The 26,358-nt window shown below is 47.1% G+C and overlaps 1 protein-coding gene and 1 long non-coding RNA gene across 3 annotated transcripts in view; one reads left to right on the top strand and one right to left on the bottom strand.

Annotated features, from left to right (window-relative positions):
• Nucleotides 1-3,500: 3,500 nt before the first annotated feature.
• LOC131492502 (uncharacterized) lies at nucleotides 3,501-6,095 on the bottom strand. Its single transcript, XR_009252078.1, has 2 exons — nucleotides 5,661-6,095; nucleotides 3,501-4,484 (listed from the first exon to the last, which is right to left on the bottom strand). It is a non-coding gene; the product is annotated as an uncharacterized LOC131492502 (long non-coding RNA).
• A 194-nt stretch (nucleotides 6,096-6,289) lies between these two features.
• The window catches only part of ABCB10 (ATP binding cassette subfamily B member 10), a 34,431-nt gene continuing 14,362 nt past the window's right edge, over nucleotides 6,290-26,358 (top strand). The window contains exons 1-6 of one of the 2 annotated variants that reach the window (XM_058696092.1): nucleotides 6,290-7,097; nucleotides 17,059-17,259; nucleotides 18,125-18,327; nucleotides 22,286-22,420; nucleotides 23,466-23,612; nucleotides 24,885-25,020. In XM_058696092.1, coding sequence (XP_058552075.1) covers nucleotides 6,581-7,097; nucleotides 17,059-17,259; nucleotides 18,125-18,327; nucleotides 22,286-22,420; nucleotides 23,466-23,612; nucleotides 24,885-25,020 — 1,339 coding nt within the window. In that variant the 5' untranslated portion in view covers nucleotides 6,290-6,580. The remainder of the gene's footprint in view (nucleotides 7,098-17,058; nucleotides 17,260-18,124; nucleotides 18,328-22,285; nucleotides 22,421-23,465; nucleotides 23,613-24,884; nucleotides 25,021-26,358) is intronic. The other variant, XM_058696091.1, reaches the window with a different exon arrangement.

Below are 26,358 nucleotides of genomic sequence, written 5' to 3'. Positions count from 1 at the left end.
CCCCGCTCCATATTTTCATCTTTAAATTCTCCTTCGCTCTCATGACCTTAGGCCACTTTGAGACCCTTACATCACCCTCTTCTCTTGTTTTCAGTTTTTTAGGAGCCCTCCTGCCCCAGGTATGTTCAAAGCCTTGTGACAGACCTGGACAGATAGCTCTGGTAGAAACTGGTGTTGATTTTTCTATGTAATGGCAAGATGAGGTCTGTAATTACATTATAGGTAAGAGATTTGTGTGTCTTTATTTGTTCTTTTTGTTACTCCATAGAGTTTTGGGGAGCAGGTATGAGAAGCTTCATATTTAATCGGCTTCAATTACCAGACGTTTCCCCTGGCTGCTTTATTTTTTTTATATCCTAGATTCACTTCAGCAAGTTTAGAAATTGCTTCTCGTGGGTTTAGTTGGAATTATGTTAGATCTATAAATTAACGTGAGAAAACCAACTTGGCTGCTAGGCATGTGCTTTGGAAACTGATTGCCAGAATTCAAATCCTGCTGTGCCATCTACTATTTGTGTGATTTGGGGTAAAATGCCTCGCCTCTGGGGGCCACAGCTTCTTCATTTGTTTAAAAACAAAAGACAACAAAACAAGGGATGCCTGGCTGGCTCAGTCGGTTAAGCATCCAGCTCCTGATTTCGGCTCAGGTCGGGATCTCATGGATCATGAGCTCGAGCGCCGTGTTGGGCTCTGCATTGCGGGGAGCCTGCTTGGGATCCGCTCTTCCTCTCTCTCATCCCCTTTCCCTTAAACTAAATAAGCAAACATTAAAAAAAGAAAAAAAAAAAAAAAGACCCACCCCCTAAAAATGTAGTGCGATTATGTGTATAAATTGCTTAACATAGAACCTGGTACATATCGAGTAGTATTCAGTCTACATATCCAGGAAAATATTGCATTTCTTCATTTTATTTAAGTCTTATTTCTACCTAAGCACAGCTTTATTATTGTCTTCACATTTGTCTTCTACATTCTTTTTAATTTCTTAGGTGTTTTACCTTTTTACTGCAATTATGAATGCCATTTTTTGGTAGTGAATTCTCTACCTTCATACCCAGGAAGTGAATTCTCTACCTTCATACCTATTTTTTGCCAATGTTGGGTTCAACGGTCTGGTAGAATTCTCTTATCGCTTCATTATATTTTCAGTTGACTCTCTTTGGTTTTTTTAAGTAAAGAAGGATATAATTTGCCTGTAATGACAATTTCGTCTTTTTCTTGTCCGTAACTACACCTCGCTTATTTTTGTCTCTTGCATTGGGTAGGACCTCCAGCACCACGTTTCACAGTAGCGGTGATAACTGGTATCTATGCTTTATTTCTGGTTTAGATAAGATGGTCTCTGTTGGTTCACTAGTAAGTATGATGTTACCTAATGGCTTGATCGAGATGCTTTTTCTCAGGGCACTGATTGTGCAACGTGGCAGTTCTATTCTTATCATGTTAGTTTAGTAATAATGTGTTTTTTCTAAGTCTTTTAATATTCTGTCGGATATGATTTGCTGTGGTTTTATTAAGGATTTATATGTTGATATTTTCCTGTGTTTTGCTTTTGGTGGTGATCTTTGTTAGATGTAAATATTAAGGCTAATGAATTTCATAAAATGGATTAAGAAGTCTATCTTTTTCTTATGCTTCGGAATAGTTTATATACCAGGGGAACCATTTATTCTTGAAAAATTTGAAAGAAAAGCCCTCGACACAAGTATTTGTAAAACTAAGCAAAAAATTAAAAATAAAAATAAATAGCCCTCAACACAAGAGTTTGTAAAGATAAGAAAAATAAATTTTAAATTTTTCCTCTTTTTTCTACATAGGAGGCTATCTTTTATTGTTTTCTTAACTTTTTAATAAATACTTTTAGCATATTTTTTAAAAAGCTTTGAATGTTTTTCTTTTGTTTTGTTTTGTTTTTGAGAGAGAGAGAGAGTGTGAGCAGGGGAGGGGCAGAGAGAGAGGAGACACAGAATACAAAGCAGGCTCCAGGCTCTGACCTGTCAGCACAGAGCCTGATTCAGGACTCAAACCCACAGACCGTGAGATCATGACCTGAGCCAAAGCTAGATGCTTATGCGACTGAGCCACCCAGATGAAATATTTTTTAATAGACGTTGGAAAATCCAAAAAGACACATACCCTAATACCCTGGCCATTCACTCCTCCATAGAGAAAACCACTGTTCCTTGTGTATCCTTGCAAAGATACTCTGTTAATATATGAGTGTGTGTGAGTATATATATTTTTATTTTTTACTCAAATAGAGCATACTATACATGCAGCTCTGCACCTTGTTTTTTTCATTGTATGTCTTACGGTATGGTTCCAAATTAGCACATGTAGAGTTGCCTCATCCTTTCTAAAGATTGCATGGCCTTCCACTGCCTGGATGTACCCCAATTTATTTAACTGATGCCTAATGCTAGACTATAGTTTCCAGGCTTTAAAAAAAAATTTTTTTTAATGTTTATTTTTTTGAGAGAGAGAGAGGGAGAAAATAGGGGAGAGGGAGAGAGAGAGAGGGAGACACAGAATCTGAAGCAGGCTCCAGGCTCTGAGCTGTCAACACAGAGCCCGATGTGGGGCTTGAACCCATGAGCTATAAGATCACGACCTAAGTTGAAGTCGGAAGCTTAACCCATTGAGCCACCCACGCGCCCCCCCCTTCTTTAAATTACTTTTCCAGTCTTTTGCTATTATAAACAATACTGCAATGAATCTTTGTATAAATTTATCATTCCATACATGTGAGAATGTATATAGAATTTAAATTCCTAGAAGTGACACACCCATTGGAATGGCTAAAATCCCAAACAGTGACAACACCAAATTCTGGCAAGGATGTGGAGGAACAGAAGCTCTCATTCATTGCTGGTGGGGATGTGAAACAATGCAGCCACTTTGGAAGACAGTTTGGCAGTTTCTTACAACACCGAACGTACAATCCAGCGATCTCTCTCCTTTGTGTTTACCAAGAAGAGGTAAAAACTTTTGTTCGTATAAAAACCTGCATGTGGATGTTTATAGCATCTTTCTTCATAATTGCCAAAACTTGGAAGGAACCAAGACTTCCTTCTGTAGGTAACTGGATAAACTTCAGTACAGACGAGGGATTATTATTCAGGGCTGGAAAGAAATAAGCTATCAAGCCATGGAATGACATGGAAGAAACTCAAAGGCCATTACTAACTGAAAGGAGCCAATCTGAAAGGCTACATACTGTACATAGGACATTCTGGAAAAAGGCAAAACTATGAAAACAGTAAAAAAGATCAGTGGTTCCTGGGGCGAGGGGGAAGGAGGGATGGATAGGCAAAGCAGAGGATTTTTAGGCAGTGAAACAATTCTGTATGATGTTGTAATGGTGCATACGTGTCCTTATACATTCATCCAAATGTACAACACCAAGAGTGAACCCTAATGTTAACTATGGACATCCATCAGTGGACTCTGGTGAGGGTGTTGTTAGTGGGGGGATGGGGGGAGGCTGTGCTTGTGTCAAGGCACGGGGCAGGTGGGAAATTCTGTATCTTCCTTTCAATTTTGTTGTGAACCTAAAACTGCTCTGAAAAATAGTCTATTTTTAAAAATCCTGGAAGTGACATTGTGCGATCAAAGGATATATGTATTTACATTGTTAATAGATATAGCAAGTGCTTTCGTGCAGCAATTGACATTTTTCACCAACATGTGGACACCTCACCCTCATCAAGGCAATGCAGTAAAACTTTTTGATCTTTATTCAAATGATTGAGGAGAATCATGGTATCTGCTTGTCATTTTAGTTTTCATGTCTTCTATTATAAATCAGATAGGGACACCTGGGTGGCTGAGTTGGTTAAGCATCCAACTCTTGGGTTTCAGCTCAGGTCACGATCTCAGGGTTGATGAGTTCAAGCCCCGTGTCGGCTCTGGGCTGAGAGCTCAGAGTCTGGAGCCTGCTTCGGATTCTGTGTCTCCCTCTCTCTCTGCCCCTCCCCTGCTCGTGCGCTCTCTCTCTCTCAAAAATAAATATTTTTAAAAAATTGATACCCTACTCCTACTCCAATATGGCTTCATCTTACTTTAATTTACTATATCTGCGACCACTCTGTTTCCAAATAAGGTCACATTCTGAGATACCAGGAGTTAGGATTTCAACATATCTTTTTTGGAGGAACACAATTCAACCCATAACAACCTTCCTCTAGAGTCTTTGGGGAGGGGGTGAGAGAGAACGTAAAAGCGAAAGATGCCGAAACCTTCTGCTTACACTGCATTCAGCCTGCCTGACTCATATTGCTGAGATAGTTACAGCCTCAGCCTTCACTCTAAGCACACAATGCAGATGAGTTACCAAAAACTTCAATCTGGACTTCAGAGGAATTTACAAAACACTTCTGCCCCATGTAGATTGCACCCCTTCCTGGTTCATGCTTGAGGGAACTGTAGGCTCATCTTTCAGCCATTGCCTCGCCACTCCGGTCCTTGACTGGATAACCTGCAAGCTTGAATTAAGAGAAAAAGAAATGTACAAAGAAAGGTCAAATGACAGCCCCACCTCCATCCTTATCAGATCAGAGACCTCACACCAGGAAGATTTTTGTTTGCTTCTTGTGCTGCCCATGGGGCGGGGCAGGGCAGGGCAGGGGTCCTGCTGTCCACATGAGCTCCCTATTCGCCCTTTGAGAGGTACAGGAACCCACAGGTGGAACTGTTCTCGAAGTAATTCCACTGCTCTCAAGTTTCCGTCAAAAGACATCCTTTTTGAATTCAACACCTGTTACCCACTAAACCTATTAAGAGTCTATTCATGGAAGGCCAGATTTTACTGCTTGGTTCAACCACACCTCTACCAAGAGCCTTTCTGTCTGTCATTGGTCAGGATTTGGACTTTTGTTTGTTGTCTCAGGATTAATGCACAGGCTTTTCTTGCTTTTCTATGGTGTTTTATACTATACCCTGCATCCTAGAATTTAGACACCGATGAGAGGCTAACCTAAGTCATGGTTAACTTGGGTGGGGATTCCATGCTCCCCTGGGTCTAAGAGGTTGGAATTTAGAGGAAGGCATGCTTCCTGCTCACTTCCTGCTCATCAGGGCATTTGAAGCACTATTTAATTCCACACCACCTTTCTATGATCAATCAGTACTTCCTCTCAAAAGTCCTACACTCCTTACCTACCCGGGCCCCAAGTAGGGTGAGGTAAGTGAGGGGGTGAAACTTAAAGGGGCCTAAAAAGTGTCCGTAATCAAGATAAATAACACTTTCATGCAAAAATAGAATAATTGGCAAAGTAGGCCAGCTGCTAACTGCCTAATTTTGTGAATAAGGTTTTTAGGGGTGGGATTAACGTGGGAGGAGAGAGGCAGGATTGTGCAAATGCAGAAATGCATTTGAAATTTTGATACATTGCTCATGATGGATTTTTTTGCATTAATTTTGATTTTAAAAAATATTGCATTAAAATATTTATCTTGATTATGGGGGTTTAGGGGTTTTTTTCTCGAATCCATACATTTTGCGATTGAAGCACGTGTCTCTCACTAGCCTTACCCTCGTATCGGCTTTGTAAAATTACGAGTCAACAAAAACTCAAGCCACCTTCTTCAGCCACGCCTCATACATGTTAGAGAATCAGGCTGGTCCCATCCCTAATCCCCCAGCGTACAGATGCCTGCACCTTGAAGTCTCCTTGCGTCCCGGTGGGTTTTAAGATCCTCTCCTCTGGCTTTCCTTGCACGTGCATTAAAATACTACATTGCATTTAGATTGGTCTTCTGCACTCTCAGCAGCCGGGGTGTCTCGACCATGTGTTTTTGCACTTCGGCTCAGGTTAGGAAATGATCTCTTCCTTTCCTCAAAGTTACCCCAATTTCACGGCTCGCCAACCACCTCCTCCAACCACGACGCCTTCCATAACCGCGCTGACCCGCAGCGGTGTCCTCTCCAGCAATGTTCTGCGTCTCAGTCCGTGCTCGGCCCTGGGACGTAGGGTGACAGGACCGGCCCCAGCCAGGGTCGCCGGGGCCGCGGACCCTCCCCGAGCCCAGACCAGCTCGCTGTCGGGCCGCCGCATCCCTTCACCGGTCATCGTGTGATCCGGTCTGCGCGCTCCGCCGAGTCGTCCGGCGTGAGAAAGGGCTCGCAGGCTTTTACGGGAAGGGACTGAGAAGCGCGAAAAAGCTCCCCGCACGATAGTGCGCAGGCGCAGCAGCGCCCGACGCTTTCTTCAGCCCGGTCTTTGGCGCCGCCGGCTCCGCGCCCCGCGCTCGGCAGCCCGGTGGGGGGCGCTGCGGGGAAGGACCCCCGAGGCGGGAGGGGGCTCCTTGGAGGGGGTGTGGTGCGGCGCCAGGGTCGCCGCCCTCGGGGGCGGGGACCCGTGCGGGCGGAGGGCCGCGGCTAGGACGGGCATGGGGCGGGCGCGACCCGGGGCGTGCGCGGGGGCCGGGGGCCCGAGGAGAAGGGTGACGGCGGGTGACAACGGGCGGGGCTGCGGGCGGCGCCGCGTTCACGCCCTCTGCTCGGCCGGGCCGGGAGGGTCCTCGGCCTCTGTGCGCACCGGGCCGGGCAGGCTGAGGCGCACGGGGCGGACGCGGCGCCATGCACGGCCCCCCTGCTTGGCCGCTGCGGCTGCTCGTGTGGCGAAGCCCGGCCGCCAGAACGTGGGCCCCGGACGCCCGTGTCCCGGGGCCCCGGCCGCAGTTGACGGGCCTTTGGCCGGCGCGGCCTTGGGGCGCGAGGCCGCGGCTCCTCGGGGATGCCGGAGCCGCGCGAGGCCCGCGCCGCTGGACTAGCGGCTACCCGAGCGGGGGTCCCCGCGGCCCCGGGGGCGGAGCAGGCCTCGCGCGGCTCCTGGGGCTGTGGGCGCGGCCCCCCGGCGCCTGCAGGTGCTGGGGGCTCGCCGGGCCCGGCGCTGCGCGGCTCCCGCGCGCCGGGCTCCCGGGCGGCCCAGCAGTGGCCGCCCGGATCGGGGACGAGGCCAGGCAGCGCGGGCCGGCTTTGCCTGCGGCCGCGGCGACTCCCAGAGACGACTCGCGAATGCGCTCCGCGGCGGCCAGGCGTTCGGATGCCCGGAAACTTCTGGGGCTGGCGTATCCGGAGCGCGGGAGGCTGGCAGGTAGGGTTTTTTTCTCCGTCCGTTCTCTTCCCAACGCTGGTCAGCACCCCTTACTAAGCGCGTGGTCCCGCGACCGCCGAGAGGGGACACCGCGGGGGCTGCAGAGAGACCCTGGGCCACTTGTAACACTGGGTGTAGGGACGGGCTGGCTTCTTACCTGGAGATCTCCACCAAGAAGGGCTGGGTGGAGCGCTCACCTCCCGGTAACACTGTCGAGCGTTCAGGTTGGCCGAGTTGTGTTTTATGTTTCTCAGCTTGACACATGATACGAGTGGAGCAGTATTTCATTATTGGAAACTTTGGGTCTGTTCTGCTTTGGCATTGCCAGTATTCTCAGAATGGGCCGCGTCCCCCGCCCCCTTCATTGTGAAATTTATTCTAGCCAAAAATATACCTATTTTGTATTATACACTGATACTACTTAAAAACATTTTTTGCCTTAGACAAGTTTATTAAACAGCATTTTTTTTTTTTTGCTATGTGAAGTAAAACAATCTAAACCTTTCAGATTTGTCTCATGTGCTTTTTGCCTCCCTCAATGGTAAGCAGGAAGTTACTAGCTCTTCAAAAAAAAATCAAACACTGCCTACCATCAGTGATCTGTAAACTCCAGAAACTTTGAGCAAACTATAGACCAAACCCCAACTAAATCATAATTGAATAATTTTTTAAAGAAATAAAAGTGAATGTTTTTAAATGTGTATTTTTTTGAGAGAGAGAGCGTGAGCCGGGGGAGGGGCAGAGAGGGGGACAGAAGATCTGAAGCAGGCTTCTTGCTGTCTGCACAGAGCCTGACTTGGGGCTGAACCCACTAATCGAGGGATCACGACCTGAGCCAAAGTCAGACACTCAGCCGACTGAGCCACCCAGGCGCCCCAAAATGAATGTTTCAGAACAATTTTCTATAGCTCCTCGTTTTTCACCATAATTCGGGAAATGTTGGCCTTTTAAGATTTAAAAGTTTCTGAGATTTCCCTACATCTTCATTTCTTTAGTAAATATTTATTGAGCCCCTTCAGTGTCTGGTGGGCCATGGGGTTGCGTGGGTGAGCAGAAAGAAACACAGTTCCTGTTCCTCCTAGGGCTTTCAGCTTAGTGGGGAAGAAACATAAATGAAAGAATCATATGACTGGAGAGAAAACTGCAACCGTGATGAGGGCTTGGGATCGAGGCCTGTGAGGTTGTCAGATGCAGCCCTTGAAACAGTGAGAATCCCACACGCTTTGCCGCAAATCCACTGCTTTAGAAAAGATTTTCCGAGAGAGTCATTTGCAATGTAGGGCAGGTTGGTGCTACGGAGGAGGGCAGCTAGGGAGAGAATGTTTCTCTTCTTACTGTTGAAGCTTAGGGGAATTCTTGGTATCACTGAGGTAGACAGAATTTATGTCATGGCTCAGTTGATTGTATGTAGATTTTGATGGAAATAAAGATCTTTTACTCTATTAAAAGAACATTTTGAGGGGCGCCTGGGTGGCTCAGTCGGTTAAGCGGCCGACTTCGGCTCAGGTCATGATCTCGCGGTCCGTGAGTTCAAGCCCCACGTCAGGCTCTGTGCTGACAGCTCAGAGTCTGGAGCCTGTTTCAGATTCTGTGTCTCCCTCTCTCTGACCCTCCCCTGTTCATGCTCTGTCTCTCTCTGTCTCAAAAATAAATAAACGTTAAAAAAAATTTTTTTTTAAAAAAAAGAACATTTTGAGACTGGAAGATCCCACTGGACTGTGAGATGCTTGAGAATGGCACTGGGTCTAATTCTGTCTAGTTCTTAGCATGTGTGCTGCCTAGAGCAGGGGCTCCGAGTGCCTGAGGTGGAAGAATAAATAATGGTACAACCAGGCCCAGATTGAGGCCCAAATGTAGAGACCCTGAACCCTACAGGGTGTGTCTGCCATTCCCATATGCAACTCAAAGTGAGTGCCAGGAAAACCAGGGGTTTTTAAAGTTTATTTATTAATTAAGAGAGAGAGAGAGAGAGAGCATGCGAGTGAGTGGGGGAAGGGCAGAGAGCGAGGGAGAGAGAGAAGCCCCAGCAGGCTCCACGCTGTCAGCACAGAGCCCCACGTGGGGCTCGATCTCACAAACCGTGAGACGACCTGCGCCGGAACCAAGAGTTGGACACGTAACCGGCTGAGCCACCCGGGTGCCCAGTTTTGTTTTCTTTCTGAGATATGAGGCGCTGAGAAGGTTTTTTAGGTGTCAGGCTTTGCTGGTGCCCACGTGGGCTCGGCACCATGGGTAGCCTCGCCCCGCATCTCGCGTGCCCATCATCCCTGTACCTTCTTACTCTGTTCCCACATGTCCCACCACACTGGTATGTGGAGAAGTAAAGCAAGGGCTGCACCGCCTTTTATTATAAGAAGAGCTGGTTTGATCTGCCTCGCTGAATAATTGTGAACATTTAATCCGAGAAAGGCTGAGGTTGGTTCACTAATTCTTCTAAACAGACAATCAGCACATGTTGTACCTTATAAGGAAATCTGATGGAAAACCCTTACTAGGACATACGGTTTCCTCAAAAGTCATTGTGTATGATATATTGAAGCCAATCTGGATGTTGGCATTTGTGGGATTAAAAGGAAGTGGGGTGTCCTGTCGTCATTAATTTGTAACTTATCATCATAAGGGCAGCCTCAGATGTTGGCACAGCTCTTTGAAATGCTACAGATAAAGAGCTGTGTGCGTGTGCGCGCGCGCGTGTGTGTGTTATAATCAAGAGACCCAAAAAAAAAAAAAAAAAAAAAAAAAACCCGAGTTGCAGAGAAGGAATTCCAATGTTAACATGCTGGATTTTAGGAAAACAAACGCAAACGTCCTTTTTTTAACAATTCAGCCGTACATCTGATTAACGACATTTTCCTCTGTCTTCAGCAATTTGCTGAGTATGCCACCTGAAGTGCGTGACCGGGAGAGTTGGATCTTAAGTAACTTGTGTCAGAAACTGTAACATCAGGGTCTGCCATTTGAACTGTTTCCAGATGTGTGTGTGCAGAGAGCGGTCGTAGCGTCACCCCCCCCCCCCCGGGTCTTCTAGAGGCACTGCAGCCCCTCACCCGCCCCTGTGCCCCCTCCCCTGCTACCCACTTGCTAGAGGAATCCGCAGCCCATCTTCCTACAGCTGTGGCCCACAGCGGTGCTCTCCGGTCTCACTGATAACTCTTCCTCTTATCCCCTTGGCCAGAAGGAGTCTTCAGAGATACAGGAGCTCACTGAGGAGCCCCTAGTGGACTGCTGGGATAAGAAGTCATTTGTCAGAGCCCCTTGCTGCGCCTGGCAGATAGAGGGGGGCGGTGGAGGGCTCTGACCATCCCATTGAGTTAGGGGCAGGGAGCACTGCGCGAGCTGATCTCAGCCGTGAGGTGTGTGGGCCGTTGGGGTCCTGTGGGGTCGTGACCACAGTGCCAACCTGGAGGTGCACACAGAGACACCTTGCCAGGCAGGTTCCCGGTTACACTGTGCAAGATACACCACACCCCTCCACCCACACTGTTCAGTTGAGGCCTCTGTGGAGGACCTGGGAGGGTGCCTCTCACTTAAAATACTGATAAGGGCTGTGTGCTTTGAGATTAGGGCCATTCTGAGAACCCCGTGCCCACCGGGAGCTTTTGCTGAATGTATAAGTTATATTTTATGAAGTGACCAAAAACAATGAAGTGATAAAGCCAGTGAATACGGTAAACAAGGAGCGGATGAGCCGTGCTGAGAGCGACTATTCCCTGAAGTCCCCAGTCAGGACAGAGGCTCTGACAAGGACAGTACTAACTGGCACATGAGGCTGTACCTTTGAAATGAGGATTGCTCCAGAAAGCGGGGGATGTTTGTTTGCTCTGGAGACACCATATATTAGAGAACGCCTTAACGTTCTGTAGCTGTGCTATGAAACGTGTTAGCATTGATTTAAGTGGAAAGTGCATACCAGATTTTAAAAGAACTTGGTATGAAGGAAAAAAAAAGTGAAGTATCATTGTAGGGTTCGCTATTATTTTTATGTAGATTACATGTTGTTGAATAACTTGGGTATATTGGATCAAGTGTGTTGTTAAAATTAATCTTACCCACTCCCTTTTACTCTTTTAATGTGGCGATTAGAAGATTTAAAATTACATAGGTGGCTCAGTCGGTTAAGCGTCCGACTTCAGCTCAGGTCATGACCTCGTGGTCCACGAGTTCGAGCCACATGTCGGGCTTTGTGCTGACAGCTCGGAGCCTGGAGCACCTGCTTCGGATTCTGGGTCTCCCTCTCTCTCTGCCCCTCCTCCACTGGTGCTCTGTCTCTGTCTCTCTCTCTCAAAAACAAATAAACATTAAAAAAATAATAAAATTACATAGGTGGCCATCATGTCCACTGAGCAGAGAGTACTGGAAGCAAAGGCATCCCCCCCCCCCCCCAGTTGCAAATATGACCCAGATGCCTCAGTCTTCAGCACGTGCTGACAGTCTGGAAGGTCTTTGTTCTGCATGAACCTAAGAAGTTTCCTAAATGCTCTGCTTCCTGCTAGTCTGCCAGCCCCTCGCGTCTTCACTTCCTTCCCTATCCAGTTTAGATGCCAGGCTTCTTCACCTCACCCTCGAACCTGGAGTATCTTCTACTCCTTTGTTCCCCATGATACCCACCTTGCATCCACGAAAATGTCTCCCAGATGCCTGAACTCAACATGTCCAAAATCCAAAGTTGCCTTCCTCCCCCAAACTGCCTTTTCTGCTGCCACTTCTCTCAGAGAGTGGGCTGCTGTGTGAACCCCTTTGCCAAAGCCAGAGACATTCTTGACTCCTTGTGATGAGGACAACGGAAGTGATATCTACTATGTATTGTTTGCTAGATATCGGGCACCGTACCAGATGCTTTACATGTATGTACTGAATTTTCTCCTTGTGGTATCTCTATGAAAGAGGTATTATTCTTATTGCCATTTTACAGATGAAGAAACTGAGGCACAGAGAGGTTGAGTGACTCACTGAAGGTCCAACAGCTAGATGGCAGAGCTAGGTCTCAGTTTAGAACCTACCCGCCTAACACGCTTCCCAAATCCGGTCAATTCTCGGGTCCTCTGGAGCCTCGTTCCTAAAAACATCTCCAGTCCTTGTCACCTTCCTTGTCCCCTCTGTCCCCACCCTAGTTCCCCCAGTCCCCCTTGCCTGAAACCCTGGAACACCACGCCCTAAGCAGTCTCCGTCTGCGGTCATGCTGGCCTCCAGTTCTCTCCTTTCACTCTGCAGCCAGAGCGGGACATTTAAAATGCAAAGCTGCCTGTAGCTCTCGCCAGCCTGAAGCCCTCTGACAGCCTGCCATACTGCAAATTCCCTGTTCCACTTCATAATCTGGAGCCCCCCACCTCTCCACTTTATTTCTCAGGGCTGCTTTTGTGTCACGAGGTCCCTATTCCAGCTCTGTCCTGCAGCCCTTCTGCTGCTTCCTGGCCTGCCCCAACCCCAGGCTCATGCCGATTTCTCTGCTTGGAATGTAGGAAGAAGAGGAAGGCTTTGTGTCAGAACAGGGTTCTGTACTATATGAATTGGGTGACCTTGGGCAAGCGCCCTCACCTCTTTGCTGGAGTTGCCTCTAAAATAATGAGAGTAAGAGGGGTGCTGGGAAGATTCAAGGAGATAATGCCTATCAGAGGCTTCAGATCGTGGTGGGGGCTCGTTTTTGTGCTTCGTCTTTAGTCCTGGAACGACACTGGGGATAGCTGTACCGGCCTGATGGTCTAAAAGACTAAATGGTCTAACCACTAAAAGAATGGTTCTATGTCCAGCAGCTGGGGGTCATGCTGTACAGCTTCTTCCACCCACCCCAAAACCTCTGTGCTTTCATGAGTAAACTCTGCATTTTAGGATTTCTTCCCTCCTCCCTTTGAAGAATATTTCTTGCACTTTTTGGATGCCGTGGTTCAGTAGAACGAGGATAATAGGAAGATACCTGAAGAAATCTGTCAAGAGATACATAACAGTTGCTGGGTCCCATCAGGCAAGAGGCTTAACCATGGAAAACAGTTGAAGAATTTCAGAAGGGTTACAGTGTCCTTGGCATGTTGGGTTTAGGGAGGAATCTGGAACGATAGTTCTGGTTCAAATCTAAATTATTCACTAATGTCAAAGACAGCGGTATGTAGGGAAGACGTCCATTAAAAAGAATCCATCTAGGGGCACCTGGGTGGCACAGTCGGTTGGGCGTCCGACTTCAGCCAGGTCACGATCTCGCGGTCCGTGGGTTCGAGCCCCGCGTCAGGCTCTGGGTTGATGGCTCAGAGCCTGGAGCCTGTTTCCGATTCTGTGTCTCCCTCTCTCTCTGCCCCTCCCCTGTTCATGCTCTGTCTCTCTCTGTCCCAAAAATAAATAAATGTTGAAAAAAAAAATTAAAAAAAAAAAAAAAAAAAGAATCCATCTAACTGAAAGCTGAAAAAATCTTTTATTTTACTTTTGTCTACGTTCATTTACTTTTGTCTATTTTATTTTACTTTTGTGTCCTGCATTGTAGGAGAAGGACACAAATGGCAATAAAACAGGCTGATAATCTTTTTTTTTTTTTTTAATTAAAAGGAAAAAGGGAATATCCTGGAATGAGTTTGGATTCAACTAAATTCTTTCCTCTTCGTAATCGTTATTATGACTGTGTCAGAACTCGGGTTCAGAATCTAAATCATGGGGCATTTCATTCACGAACTCCAGATCCTGATTTGGAATCATCCATTTGAATGAAAAGACGGGAGGAGGGAGGGGGAAATGGACCCGTCTGGCACTTCACATGCATTGCACCCGTGGAGGCGTTTGCCAGAGCGAAAGAGCAGACTGGAGAGACTAGCTAGCTACTGATGACAGATGAAACAGAAAGGCCTCTCGGGTTAATCCCTCGTTCCTCAGGACGCCTCTCTCTGGAGCCCACCAGCTCCCTGAGGTTGTGCTGGGCGGAATCCCGAGTAAACGTTCTCTGTGCCTGGTGGGCTTTCAGTCCCTCTGGGCTCTTGTCGTCAGGAGCGTGGCATTTTGAAACAAGACCCCAGGTCTTGCATCAAAATGAAACGGCCCTTGACCAGGTTCACATTATTCAGTTAAACTGTGGTTGTGCGGTAGGAAGCCAGACACAGGAACTTTCTGGCTCTGTGCAAGGAATCATTTCCATGTGGACTTTCCGAGGCGCCAGATATTCCGTTCCTAGTTAGGCTCACTGAGGCGCTTCGGCGTGATAGACTTTTGTGCCTTCTTTGCCCCAGTTCAGTTTATTTGTTTATTCATCCAGCAGATGTTTATTGAACTTCTCCTGTGTCTCTGTCCCCTAGGCGGTGGGGGGATAGCAGTGAACGAAACAGACAAAAATCTTTTAGGTCCTAGTGGAGAGTAGACAGTAAACAAGTGACACTTTTCGTTTAGAATGCCAGAAGGTGGCAAGTGCTAGGAGAAGAAGGAAGGGGGAGTGATGCAGGCAGTGTTTGGGTATTTGTAGTTTAACAAAGGTTGTCAGAAGGTTGTCCGCTAAGGTCTTCTCCAGAACAGGATGTCAGGAGGCCTCGAGGAAGGAAGAGAGCCATTGTGGGAAATGTTCCCTCCCTGAACGCCTCCCCTTTCTCCTAGCGCTCTGCCAGCCAAATAACCGTTGGCACTGAGTCTGCTCTTTGCTCTTTTTTAAGTCTAAACAAATATTTTTGATTGAAGTCTAGTTGATGTGCAAAGTTATATTCGTTCCAGGTGTAATATATTGAATCATCAATTCTGCCCTTTACTCCGTGCCCACCACGATAAATGTAGTCGCCATCTGTCACCAAACAGCATTTAGTACTGTATTATTGACTGTATTCCCCAGACTGTACTCTGCATCTCTGTGGCTTATTTATTTTATAACTGGAAGCTTGTTCCAGTTCATCTCCTAAATCTATCTCTCTCTTTTTTTTTAAATTTTTTGTTTAACGTTTATTCATTTTTGAGAGACAGACAGAGACAGAATATGAGCGGGGAAGGGGCAGAGAGAGAGGACACAGAATCTGAAGCAGGCTCCAGGCTCTGAGCTGTCAGCACAGAGCCCGACACGGGGCTCGAACTCACGAACTGCGAGATCATGACCTGAGCCGAAGACCGACTGTGCCACCCAGGCACCCCTGTATCTGTCTCTTAATACTCTCTCCCACCTTTCCTCTGGTAATCTCCAGTTCTCTGTATTTAAGAGTCTAAAATATTTTGTTTGTCCATTTGTTTTGTTTTTTATGCTCCAAATGTAAGTGAAATCACGTGCTGTTTGTCTTTCTTTGTCTGACTTAAACTTACTCAGCCTACTACCCACTCGGTCCATCCATATTAGAGCAAATGGCAAGCCCTCGTGCTTTTTTATGGCTGAGTAATATTCCACTGTGTGTGTGTGTGTGTGTGTGTGTGTGTGTGTGTGTGCGCGCGCGCACGCACGCGCGTGTACCACACTACCCATTCATCTGTGGATGGACACTTGGTATTGTAAATAATACAATCTGTATTCTTTTTATTGAGGTTATGTGAAAGTAATACCTTTAACTGCAGTGTTAGCATTAGACAAAACACCAAGAGAAGCAATTGCTACTTGCAGGGTGTGAGAGCTCCCATCTCCTGGGGTTCAGTCCATGTCGTGTTCATCTAGGAGCCTCGCCATTGACTTTATAGTGGTGGTACTAGGTGGGTTCCTAATAGGACCAAGCTCAAAAGTACGCAGTAGCACATACCCTGTCCCCCAGTCACCCTGGTCTTAAGAAGGAACTTTTGTTGCCTGCGTCTGATTACTCTCCTGGAGTTGTCCTGTGTGTATGCAAACTTCGAAACCAACAAGAAAATGTTAACATCCGGGTCCTGGGCTGCTTTCACTAACATTGTAGCTTGGTGACGTCAATACCTATAGAGTTGACCCATTCTTTTTAATAACTGTGTAACACTCAGAAAATAAATGCTCCTTTATTGATCTAACTTGTTCCCCATTTGTGGATGTTCCGCTGGTACAAGTAATGCTGTAACGAACATCCGTGAGGGTACATGTTTTGCATACACATAGGGGAGTATACATAGAAGTTAGAATCTTAGAGGCAGAATTGCTGGATCAAAGGGAATGTACATTCACATTTTAACCGGTATGATCGCATCACTCTCCGTTGCATTTGTACCACTTTGCACACCCACTAACAGTGCAAATGCCCCTTTTCCTACAGCTTCTTCCAGCACGGTGTGTTATTGATCTCTGATTTTGCCAATCCAGTAGATGAAAACTGGAATACCTTTGTAGTGTAGATTTGCACTCCCTTATTATGAATGCACTTACCTGTTTTATGTGTTGTTCCTGATTGGGTTTTCTCAGTATCTTCCTTTCTGTTAAGACTCTATCCCACTGTTTTTTAGACGGATGAACAATTGTGTTATTATCTATTGTCCTATCATGCCAGTACTCTGGCGCTTTATTCCCCAAAGCAGTAAGATTAAGAGGGAACATACCACATGTGTCATGGATGACAGCAACTGCTTTCCAAAGGTTATTTAAAGTTTTGAAATACTATACATAATTCAGAGATTTACCTGCGTTGCTTGATCTTCAAGCAAAGATACAGTTCAGATGCCAGGGAATAACCATGTGTAGCATGAATGTAGGAAAAATCTCACCTGAGATAAACACCAAGATCAAGCGGCAGGGAGGGAGGCCAGAACGGATTTTCAGATTTTCACAGTCAGCTCTTGGATATTCCTGGCAAGGAAGACAGGATCAAACCTGGGTAAAAGCAAAAGTCATCTTCTCTGGCTACTTGGGTATGCTCGGTCACCCTCCTCACTCTGTCCCTGGAAGCTCCTTGGTTCTTGCCTTTAGTCAAGGGTCCGGGAGCTGAAAGAAGGAAACCCGCAGCACCTGCTCTGCGCAAGCTCTGAGCAGCGCACGCTCTGAACAGCTGCTGCGGGCAAGATGCTTGGTGAATTCGGCGCCCCGCCCCTCGCCGAAGCACCCCCGGGCCTGAGAACTTCCTGTGTTTTCTAGCCGCAGTTGGGTTTCTGGCCATGTCCAGTGTCATCACCATGTCCGCTCCCTTCTTCCTCGGGAAGATCATCGATGTCATTTACACAAACCCCACCGTGGACTACAGCTATACCCTGACCCGCCTCTGCCTGGCGCTCAGCGGCGTGTTCCTGTGCGGTGCTGCTGCAAACACTGTTCGCGTCTACCTCATGCAGACTTCAGGTAAAAGGGCCCTCATCTTGCCGAGCAAGGCGTTCCAGAGGATTCGCACTGGGGCTCACGTGGGGTTTCGTGCACTCCGGGCCCCCTGTTCCTCTTTTCCCACAGTCCCATCCAGCGGGGACAAAGCCCCATGTCTGGCCAGACGTGGGAGCTGCGAATATTTTTCGATCCGGCACTCACTTCTCAGCTCCCCTGGTACGTGGGTGGAAGGGAGGGAAGCCGCCTGTCTTACGGGAGGTTCGCGGGCGCAGCCCGTGGACAGGAGGCTGGAGTTCTGAGCCTTCTCCAGGGAGCTGTGGAAATCTCGCATGCTCCGTGTTTGTGTTTCCCCTCCAGTGGGCACTGGGGCGATGGTGTTTTACAGCCTTTCCGTGATGAGGCCTAGCTGTTAACAGGCCGGTGACAACCACAGAAATCACAGAGCCCGGGGTGCCCGACTCTTCCGTCGGCTGCTCGCCACTTAGCTCATAAAACGCTCTGCGGATGATTAACCGGCCCTTGCCGTTGCCGAGCTCAGTACAGAAAAGGATTGCCAAGGGGGAACAGAATCAGCTTTGAAGAAGTTAGCGTAGGAAGCCTCATTTGTAAATAGCACTGTTTAAAATGTCTCTCAGCGATCAGCGATCCTCTGTTTTATCCCCGGATCCCCTCCTGCGCATCCACGGTCTCCGCACGGTTCCTGAGGCAGAAAGAGTGCTCGTTACCAGTGTGTGCGTGTCAGTGTGCTGGGGCTCAGAGGGGCCTGTTGCCGGCAGGTGGATGCAGGGCCCCAGACGTGCTGGGAGGAGGTTGACGACAGCGGCCCGAGCCGCTGCCTGTTAGCTGGCTCGACCCAAGCTGATGCCGTTCTTGTTTGCTTTTGCAGGTCAGCGCATTGTGAATAGGTTGAGGGCTTCGTTATTCTCCTCTCTTCTGAGGCAGGAGGTTGCTTTCTTCGACAAGACTCGCACTGGAGAATTGATTAACCGCCTCTCCTCGGACACCGCACTCCTGGGGCGCTCAATTACCGAAAACCTGTCGGATGGGCTCAGGGCCGGGGCCCAGGCTTCCATTGGCATTGGCATGATGGTACGTCGGCCTGGCTGGCATCGGCGCCTTCTGGTCAGGGCTTTGGCCTGTGCCGGGCCTCTCAGTCAGGGGATGAGCTCTAGCTGAGCTGTTCTCATCGCCCCGTAAGCCACTTAGCCAGGAGTGCTGCCACAGAGGCACGGGGGATGTGGGGCTTGCCTCCTGCACCCTTCATTTTTCCAGGATGACTTCTTATCTGGAGCATGCACCATTAACATTTAGGAAAGATTGCATTATTGCCTGGGTTTTCTAAGAATGTGTGAAAGAATGTTGCTGAAAAAAGCAACAGGTGGAAGGAGCGCTTTGAGCGCCAAGCTGTGTGTTAGAGGAAAGGTAAGTAAGTTGCATTCCACCCGCCTCCCCCCGGCCCACACCAAAAAATGCAGTAAAGCTGCTATTGCTGTCTTGACAAGACCAAGGGATGGTTTCCTTTCCTCTTCATAAGGAAGACGATAAATTCTATCCTGTACACGAGTGGGTCTGTACTCCACCGAAGTGAGCCCTCTCTACTCCCGCAGCCCCTTTTCCTGCCTTAACCGGGTGGCTTGAGCACCGTCGTCTGTTTGCCTCGCCTCTTCAAACCCTGTTTCTGTTCAGACCTGTGCTGCTGGCCACTAGAATGTAATGCAAACTACATAGGTCATTTTAAACTTTCTAGTAGCCACATTTTATTATTATTTTTAAATGTTATTTATTTATTTTGAGAGAGAGAGAGAGAGAGTGCGAGCAGGGGAGAGGCAGAGAGAGAGGGAGAGAGAATCCCAAGCAGGCTCTGTGCTGTCAGCGCAGACCCCAAAGCAGGGCTCGATCTCACACACCGTGAGATCCTGACCCGAGCTGAAGTCAAGACTCTGACACTTAACTGATCGAGCCACCCAGGCGCCCCTCTAGTAGACACAATGTAAAAAGCAGAAAGAAATGATTTTTTAAATGTTTATTTGTTATTCTTAAGAGAGAGCGAGAGTGAGAACAAGCAGGGGAGGGGCAGAGAGAGAGGGAGACAGAGAATCGGAAGCAGAGTTTCCACTGTCCGCGCAGAACCTGACGTGGGGTTCGAACTCACAAACTGTGTGCCGAAGTCAGATACTTAACTGACTGGGCCACCCAGATGCCCCAAGATGAGATTAATTTTAATAATGTATTTTACTTAATCCAGCATAACAAAGCATCAGTTCCACATGTAATTTTTGTAACAATTATTAATCTGATATTTAATATTATTTTTTCATGTTAAGATTTCAAAATCCAATGTGTATTTTATACTCATGGAGCATCTCAATCCGGATGCTAAATTTTCATTGGAAATATTTCAGCTGTATTTAGATTTCATAACATTTGCCATTGAAAAGGTAGATTGACATGCCAGAACTTGACCTAAACTTGACCAATAACTGAATAGAAATGAAATATTGGTTTTTAAGTTTAAATTTTAGTGAAAGCTAAACAAATTTAGGGATTCAGTTTCTCAGTCACACTGGCTCCATTTGCAGTGATCAGTGGCCATGTGGCCCTATCATTGTGAGCAGTGCAGTCCTAGATCCCCAGAGTGAAGATTCTAATTGATCCCATCTCCCAGGTGGAGCAGCTTGGGTTTTTGTCCTCTTTGCAGCCACGCAGCGCTCAGTCCAGAGCAGAAGGACGTACTGCCAGCCTGAGCCGGTAAGATCTGATTTATGAAAAGCCGCTGTGAAATCCCGTGTTTTCTCAAGAAGACCCATCCTGCACTAAAGCATCATTCCTAAATATCAATAGTTCTGGGGCTCAGGAAAAGTTGGGAACCTCTTCCTGTAACAGTTTCAGACAGTTCAGAATAAGTCCGATGGCTAATCAGAAGGGGCCTTAGTCTGCTCAGGCTGTCTTAACAAAGTACCACAGAGCGGGTGACATAACCGACAGAGATTTACTTCTTACAATTCTAGAGGTTGGAGTCGAAGGTCAAGGTGCTGGCCAAGTTGGTTCGTTGTGAGTCTCTTCTATTGGCTTGGCTTGTAGGTGGCCGCCATCTTGACGGGTGGTCACATGGCCTTTCCTCAGTGCTTGCGTGCAGGTTCTTAGGGGTCTCTTTTCTTAAGGACCCTGATCTCATCAGGGCCCCACCCTTATGACCTCATTTCACTTTACTTCCTTAGAAGCCCCATCTCCAAATATAGCCACACTAGGGTTAAGACTTCAGCATATAAATTTTGGGGGGGGCACCAACATTCAGCCTCATGAGTTGGCATCACCTGGGACCTGGTCTTTAGCCCTAGAGGAACAAGAGTAGCCTTAGTTTCTCACAAGCTCCCTGGACCTGACCTCTGATGAGTCTGCTGACAAGAACCTAGTAATGTCTATACCAGACTGCAAGTTTAGTAATTTACATTACGGGATCTTCCTTCCTACAGTAAGATGTGTGTTCCTGGGGCGCCTGGGTGGCTCAGTCGGTTGAGTGTCCGACTTCGGCTCAGGTCAGGGCCTTGCAGTTTGTGAGTTCGAGCCCCGTGTCGGGCTCTGTGCCGGCAGCTGAGAGCCTGGAGCCTGCTTCAGAGTCTGTGTCTCCCTCTCTCTGCCCCTTCCCCACTCGTGCTCTGTATCTCTACGTCTCTCAAAAATGAATAAACGTTAAAAAAAAAAAAATGTGTGTTCCTGCTCTTCCAAATGCTCCTTTTTTGGTGACAGGACCCTGCGTTAGGCTTCAAAGACTTATTACCGAGCACGGAACCAGAGCAGAGAGAGGTGGGTGGTGCTGAGACATTCTGATGGCTGTTCCGGCCCCACCGCAGAGGACGCCCCATGCAGTTGGTTTGCTTGAGCTCTGTCAGATTCAGGCCCCGGAACTGTGAGGCCTGCCTTGATTGCATCCCTGCCCCTGCACATGGCCTGCAGGTGACCTGCTGGACTGCACGGCCTGTGTGCTCAGGGTGGATCGGTCCATAAGTGGTCAAAGGTGCCAACCACCTTCCTGCCTCAGGGCCTTTGGGCACTTGCCCTTGTAAGACCCTATTACACCTGCAGTTATCCTCTGTGTGTCTCTCTCTTTTACCCATCTGCTATCTAGCTGTCACTCTGATAAAACTCCACATGGATCAGCTGTCTCCCAGGGGCCTGGAATAGTGTGAGCTGTCTGTAGGCGTTCAGTAACGGGCTGTTGAATGAACGATTGGCTGATCCATTTATCACTGTACGTTTCGGTCTGCGACTTTTCCTCAGCGTTTTAAGAAAGCCTCATGCTGACTATACTATTTCCCGTGCAGATGAGATTTGGCGGATTTTAACCATTTGTTGAAGAGACGCTGGTACCATTGAAAATCCAATCACCGAACTGCAGGGTTGGCAGGAACCCCATTATGTTATGTCTATAGAAGTTGATTATTTCCTCCTTGAGCAGCTCCAGTTGCTAGAAACTTCTTAGGTTGAGTCCACATCCCTCCTGCCGAGACTTCAGTCCTCTGAGCCCTGGAAACAGCTCCAGCTCTTCTTCCACTTGTTAGTCCTACTTTCACCTGATCGTCGATTGATACAGGGTTTTGTGGTGTCTTTGCCGTCTTGGCCATTTCAGTGCGACGTTGCTCTGGTCATTCAGTGCCTTAGAGGGGACCCAGACTTGAATACAGAATTCCTGGTGTGGTCTGGCCAGTGTGGAGCAGCCTGGGCCTCCTTCCTTCACTCCTGTCCTGCCTTCCCCCCCCCTCTCTCGTTGGACAGCATGGTCTAGTGTGCACACAGCACTGTACCGGCTGTGGTCCAGCACTGGACGGTAAAATATTTCCATCCTTTCTTCAGCAGCTTTGTCCGTATTACCCCTGTGTGGTGTGCTCAGTGCTCAGGGGGTTTTATGAAGCTTGAAGGTGTCTGAATAACACACACACACACACACACACACACACACACACACACACACACCTGTAGTAGGTAATGAAAGTGTCTTGCTGCTCTATGTAACAAACACCTAACACCTTTTGGCTTTTGTTTTTGACAGTTTTATGTCTCACCTCAACTGGCCACTTTTGTGTTGAGTGTGGTGCCTCCAATATCCATCCTTGCTGTGATTTATGGACGTTACCTACAGAAGCTAACCAAAGTTATGCAGGATTCCCTGGCACAGACCACTCAGGTAAAAGCCCCTCCCTTACGTGGTCTCCGCTTGGAGGAGATGTGCTTCTGCTTTTCAAAAAAGTACTTAACTTTTCCTTAAGGGAGCCCTCAAGAAGGCTAGAAACCCAGACTAGGTTTCTATAAGCTAGAATCCTATAGATTCTATCCTTCTAGAATAGGCTAGAATCCTAGAAACCTAAAATACCCTGCCTTCTAGACTAGATTACTACACACACCTTGAAGTAGATCCCACTTGACTAAACATTGTGTGAACTCTCTAGTTCTTTACCATCACTGTTTCTTATAGGATCAAAAAGCTCATTATATTTTGAAAATAGTGTCTGTGTGACATTCTGTCCTTCGTTAATTGATAAGTGAAGCTTTGCAATGCTATCCAGTATTGCATTTTTTAAAAACTAAACATAGCTGTTACATTTTCATGTTGCAAAAACCATGGGTGTTTATAATTGAGAACTTGAAAATATCACGAGAAAAAATAACACATATAACTCTACCTATCAGAATGAACGGTATTAACATTTTTGGAGTCTATCCTTTTTATCTATCTTTTTCTCTGTATAAAAATATATTTCACAGGGCACCTGGGTGGCTCAGTCGGTTAAGCATCCAACTCTTGATTTCGACTCACAATCTCACAGTTTTGTGAGTTCGAGCCCCGCACTGGTCTCTGCACTGACCACACAGAGCCTACTTGGGATTCTTTCTGTATCTCCTCTCTCTCTCTCTCTCTCTCTCTCTCTCTCTCTCTCTCTGCCCCTACCCTGCTCGTACTCTCTCTGTCTCTCTCAAAATAAGTCAACTTTAAAAATATATATATACTTCAGTATCTATTAGCCCCCATTTGCCTTTCTATCTACATATATATGGCATTTAAATGTGTAAATATAACAAAAATATATTTGTTTCCAAAAATAAAATTGTTCATATACTCTGCTTTGTAATCTATTTTTAATGTCTTAAAAATGAGAGCCCCATTTTAACTTAGCTCTAGAAATCTTGGAATGTGACTTTCCTCCCCTGAAATGTATTCATTATTCTCCCAGCTAGCTGAGGAAAGTATTGGAAATATAAGAACTGTTCGAGCTTTTGGGAAAGAAATAACAGAAATAGAGAAATACACCAGCAAAGTGGACCACGTGATGCGGTTAGCAAGGAAAGAGGCATTTGCTCGGGCTGGCTTCTTTGGAGCAGTAAGTAGATCATTTTGAAAAGAGTGCAAAGGACAGATGTCACGACTGAAACAGATTTGTATTCCCTTGACTTTGCCGTAAATAGAAAATAATTCTATTCCACTTCAAGATTAGGTCTGAGAGTTCATTTTTGTGAAAGAAGAGGAAACCACTACATGGGACTAAGCGGCGGTGGGTGATGAGACCAGCACGCGTGGGGGCAGGCAGATCCCCAACATGGCCCAGACCAGCCACGTCCGCCTCACCGGGGAACTGTCTAGAAGTGTAGACCCTCAGCTGCACCCCAGGCCTACAAATCCAATGCTCTGGGGCTGCGCCCAGCCACAATCTGTTTTAACAGGCCCCCAGGTCGCTTCTGATGCAGGCAGTTTGAGACCCACTGGGGATTAACCGAAATAACTTCAGTGTGTTTCAAGAAAAAAATATGACAAAAATGATCGCATTGATCACAATGAACTCAAATACAACACTGAACTAGAAAATCACTGCGGGCGGGAAATCTATACCATGTTCAAATGGCAAAGAACTTCAGAGGTGATTCAATAATGGTCATGATTTAGGGACACAGAGGAAACAGGCCCAGATGAGGCAGCATTACCAAAGACCATGTACCTAACAAAGCTCAAGGCAGATCAGAGGCAGGACTCCAACTTCTTGTCTAGCCTTTGCTCAGGGCATCACATTAAGATACATAAATGTAGGGGCGCCTGGGTGGCGCAGTCGGTTAAGCGTCCGACTTCAGCCAGGTCACGATCTCGCAGTCCGTGAGTTCGAGCCCCGCGTCGGGCTCTGGGCTGATGGCTCGGAGCCTGGAGCCTGTTTCCGATTCTGTGTCTCCCTCTCTCTCTGCCCCTCCCCCGTTCATGCTCTGTCTCTGTCTGTCCCAAAAATAAATAAAAAACATTAAAAAAAAAAAAAAAAAAATTAAAAAAAAAGATACATAAATGTATATGCTTGCTGTGCATTCGTCTTGTTGTTAGGCAGGGAGGCCTTAATATCGTGTTTTCCTTTGCAAACCGAGTCCGTTGAGTGAAATAGGAATCTGATGGGTGACTTAGCTTCTAGGTTTTCACGTTGATGAGATCATTTCCTTCAATACTGTGATCTTTCCAAAGTAGTTTTTTATTTGAAATTCAGATTAAAACTTAGTGTTCTGGGAAAACCTTGTTGTGATAGTTAAATGCAAAAAAGAGACTATAGGCCATATTTACGCTTTTTGCATTTAGGTTTCTGGCTCCTACCTGAGGTGTCTTCATTTTCTTCATTTGACAGACGGGGCTCTCCGGGAACCTGATTGTGCTTTCTGTCCTGTACAAAGGAGGGCTGCTGATGGGCAGTGCCCACATGACCGTGGGTGAACTCTCTTCCTTCCTAATGTATGCTTTCTGGGTTGGATTAAGCATTGGAGGTATATAATTTAAATAGGCTTGGGAGTTACAAATTAAAACTCAGCTTATTGTCTCTGCAGTAATAATTTAACTTTGCCATTACACCACCTCTCGTCAGTTAACTTCAACTGAAAAAAACATTTCCTAGAATGTTAGTCCAAATTGCCTCTGAAAGAAGATGTAAAGATATGGGTGCGATCTTGCCATGTAGGTGAGCAGTTCCTTGGCTGGGAAGGTGAGGATTTTCATAGGCCTCTTGTGGCTCATTGAGCTCAGGGTCATACTGGAGCCGTATTTTCCAACTTGTATGTTAACACAGCTTGCTGGCTCTGGTCCTAGGAGGTGGGATCAGCAGGTGGGGGCTCTGGGACCTAGGAGGTGGAAGGAAGGACAGTACTGAACAGGTGTGCACACAAAACCCACGGTTCCTGTGGCTCTGGTAGTTACCCGACTGACAAATCACCGTGAAATAAAATTCCTTTTGTACCAAGTCAACCACATTCAAAACTGATGAATAGTCGTAAGTATAAATCAGAAAGTGTGTGAAGCAGAGTCGCTTGCCTTGGTCAAGAATCTCTCGAAGTTCAGCTTCTGTTGTTGAATCCTGGCCAAAGGGAAGCAAGTTCTTGGAGACAGAGCTGTGTGAAGTCTATGAAAGTTTTCTTTCCTGTACCTCGCCTGCATGCCCAGCCAACAGGGGACAAATTATTTCCTGCCTTTTGTTTTCCTCCTTCCCTGAAAACTGAGATAGAAAGGTTAGATAAATAGCTTGAGGTCTGGCCAGCGGAACTCTGGTATCCCACCGTGGCATCTCAACCCAAGACTTTTATTTTCAGGGTTAAAGCTAGAGGCTTTTCCTTAGACGTTGGCAGGCAAGTGAGGATATTTTCTGGACTGAGATTTTGAGAGATCCCTGAAAAGAGCATGTTAGTTCTGCGGGCTGCTCTGGAAGAAAAACCTGATTCAGACCGGTCAGGGTGCTAAGTGACTTGGGAAGTGAGAGGGTCAGTTCGAGAGGACCCGGTGAGGTGGGGTTGCTCTCCTCTCCACCCCTGGGATGAGCCTGCTGGGCCACAGGGTCTCACACCTGGGTGGTCGTGTTCCTTCAGTCTTCTGTCCTGCCCAACGGTGGATTTACCTTCTACCACGTACCCTCTCTGCGGCCTTTCTTTCACATCCCACGCTTGACTGCAGTCTGCTGTCCTCCCCAGCCTCCCCCAATCTTCTGTTTTCTGCCACAAGCTGCTTTGATCTTTCTTAGTCCCTCCGCTCCTCGCACCTGCTTTTCTCCAAAATTCTTGACCCGACAGAAGCTTTGTTTTGGGGTCTTCACTGCCTTACTTTTTGTCCTGACAAGT

Source organism: Neofelis nebulosa, chromosome 13 (assembly GCF_028018385.1).
Source record: "Neofelis nebulosa isolate mNeoNeb1 chromosome 13, mNeoNeb1.pri, whole genome shotgun sequence".
Lineage (NCBI taxonomy): Eukaryota > Metazoa > Chordata > Mammalia > Carnivora > Felidae > Neofelis > Neofelis nebulosa.
This window is presented reverse-complemented; position numbering and strand designations above follow the sequence as displayed.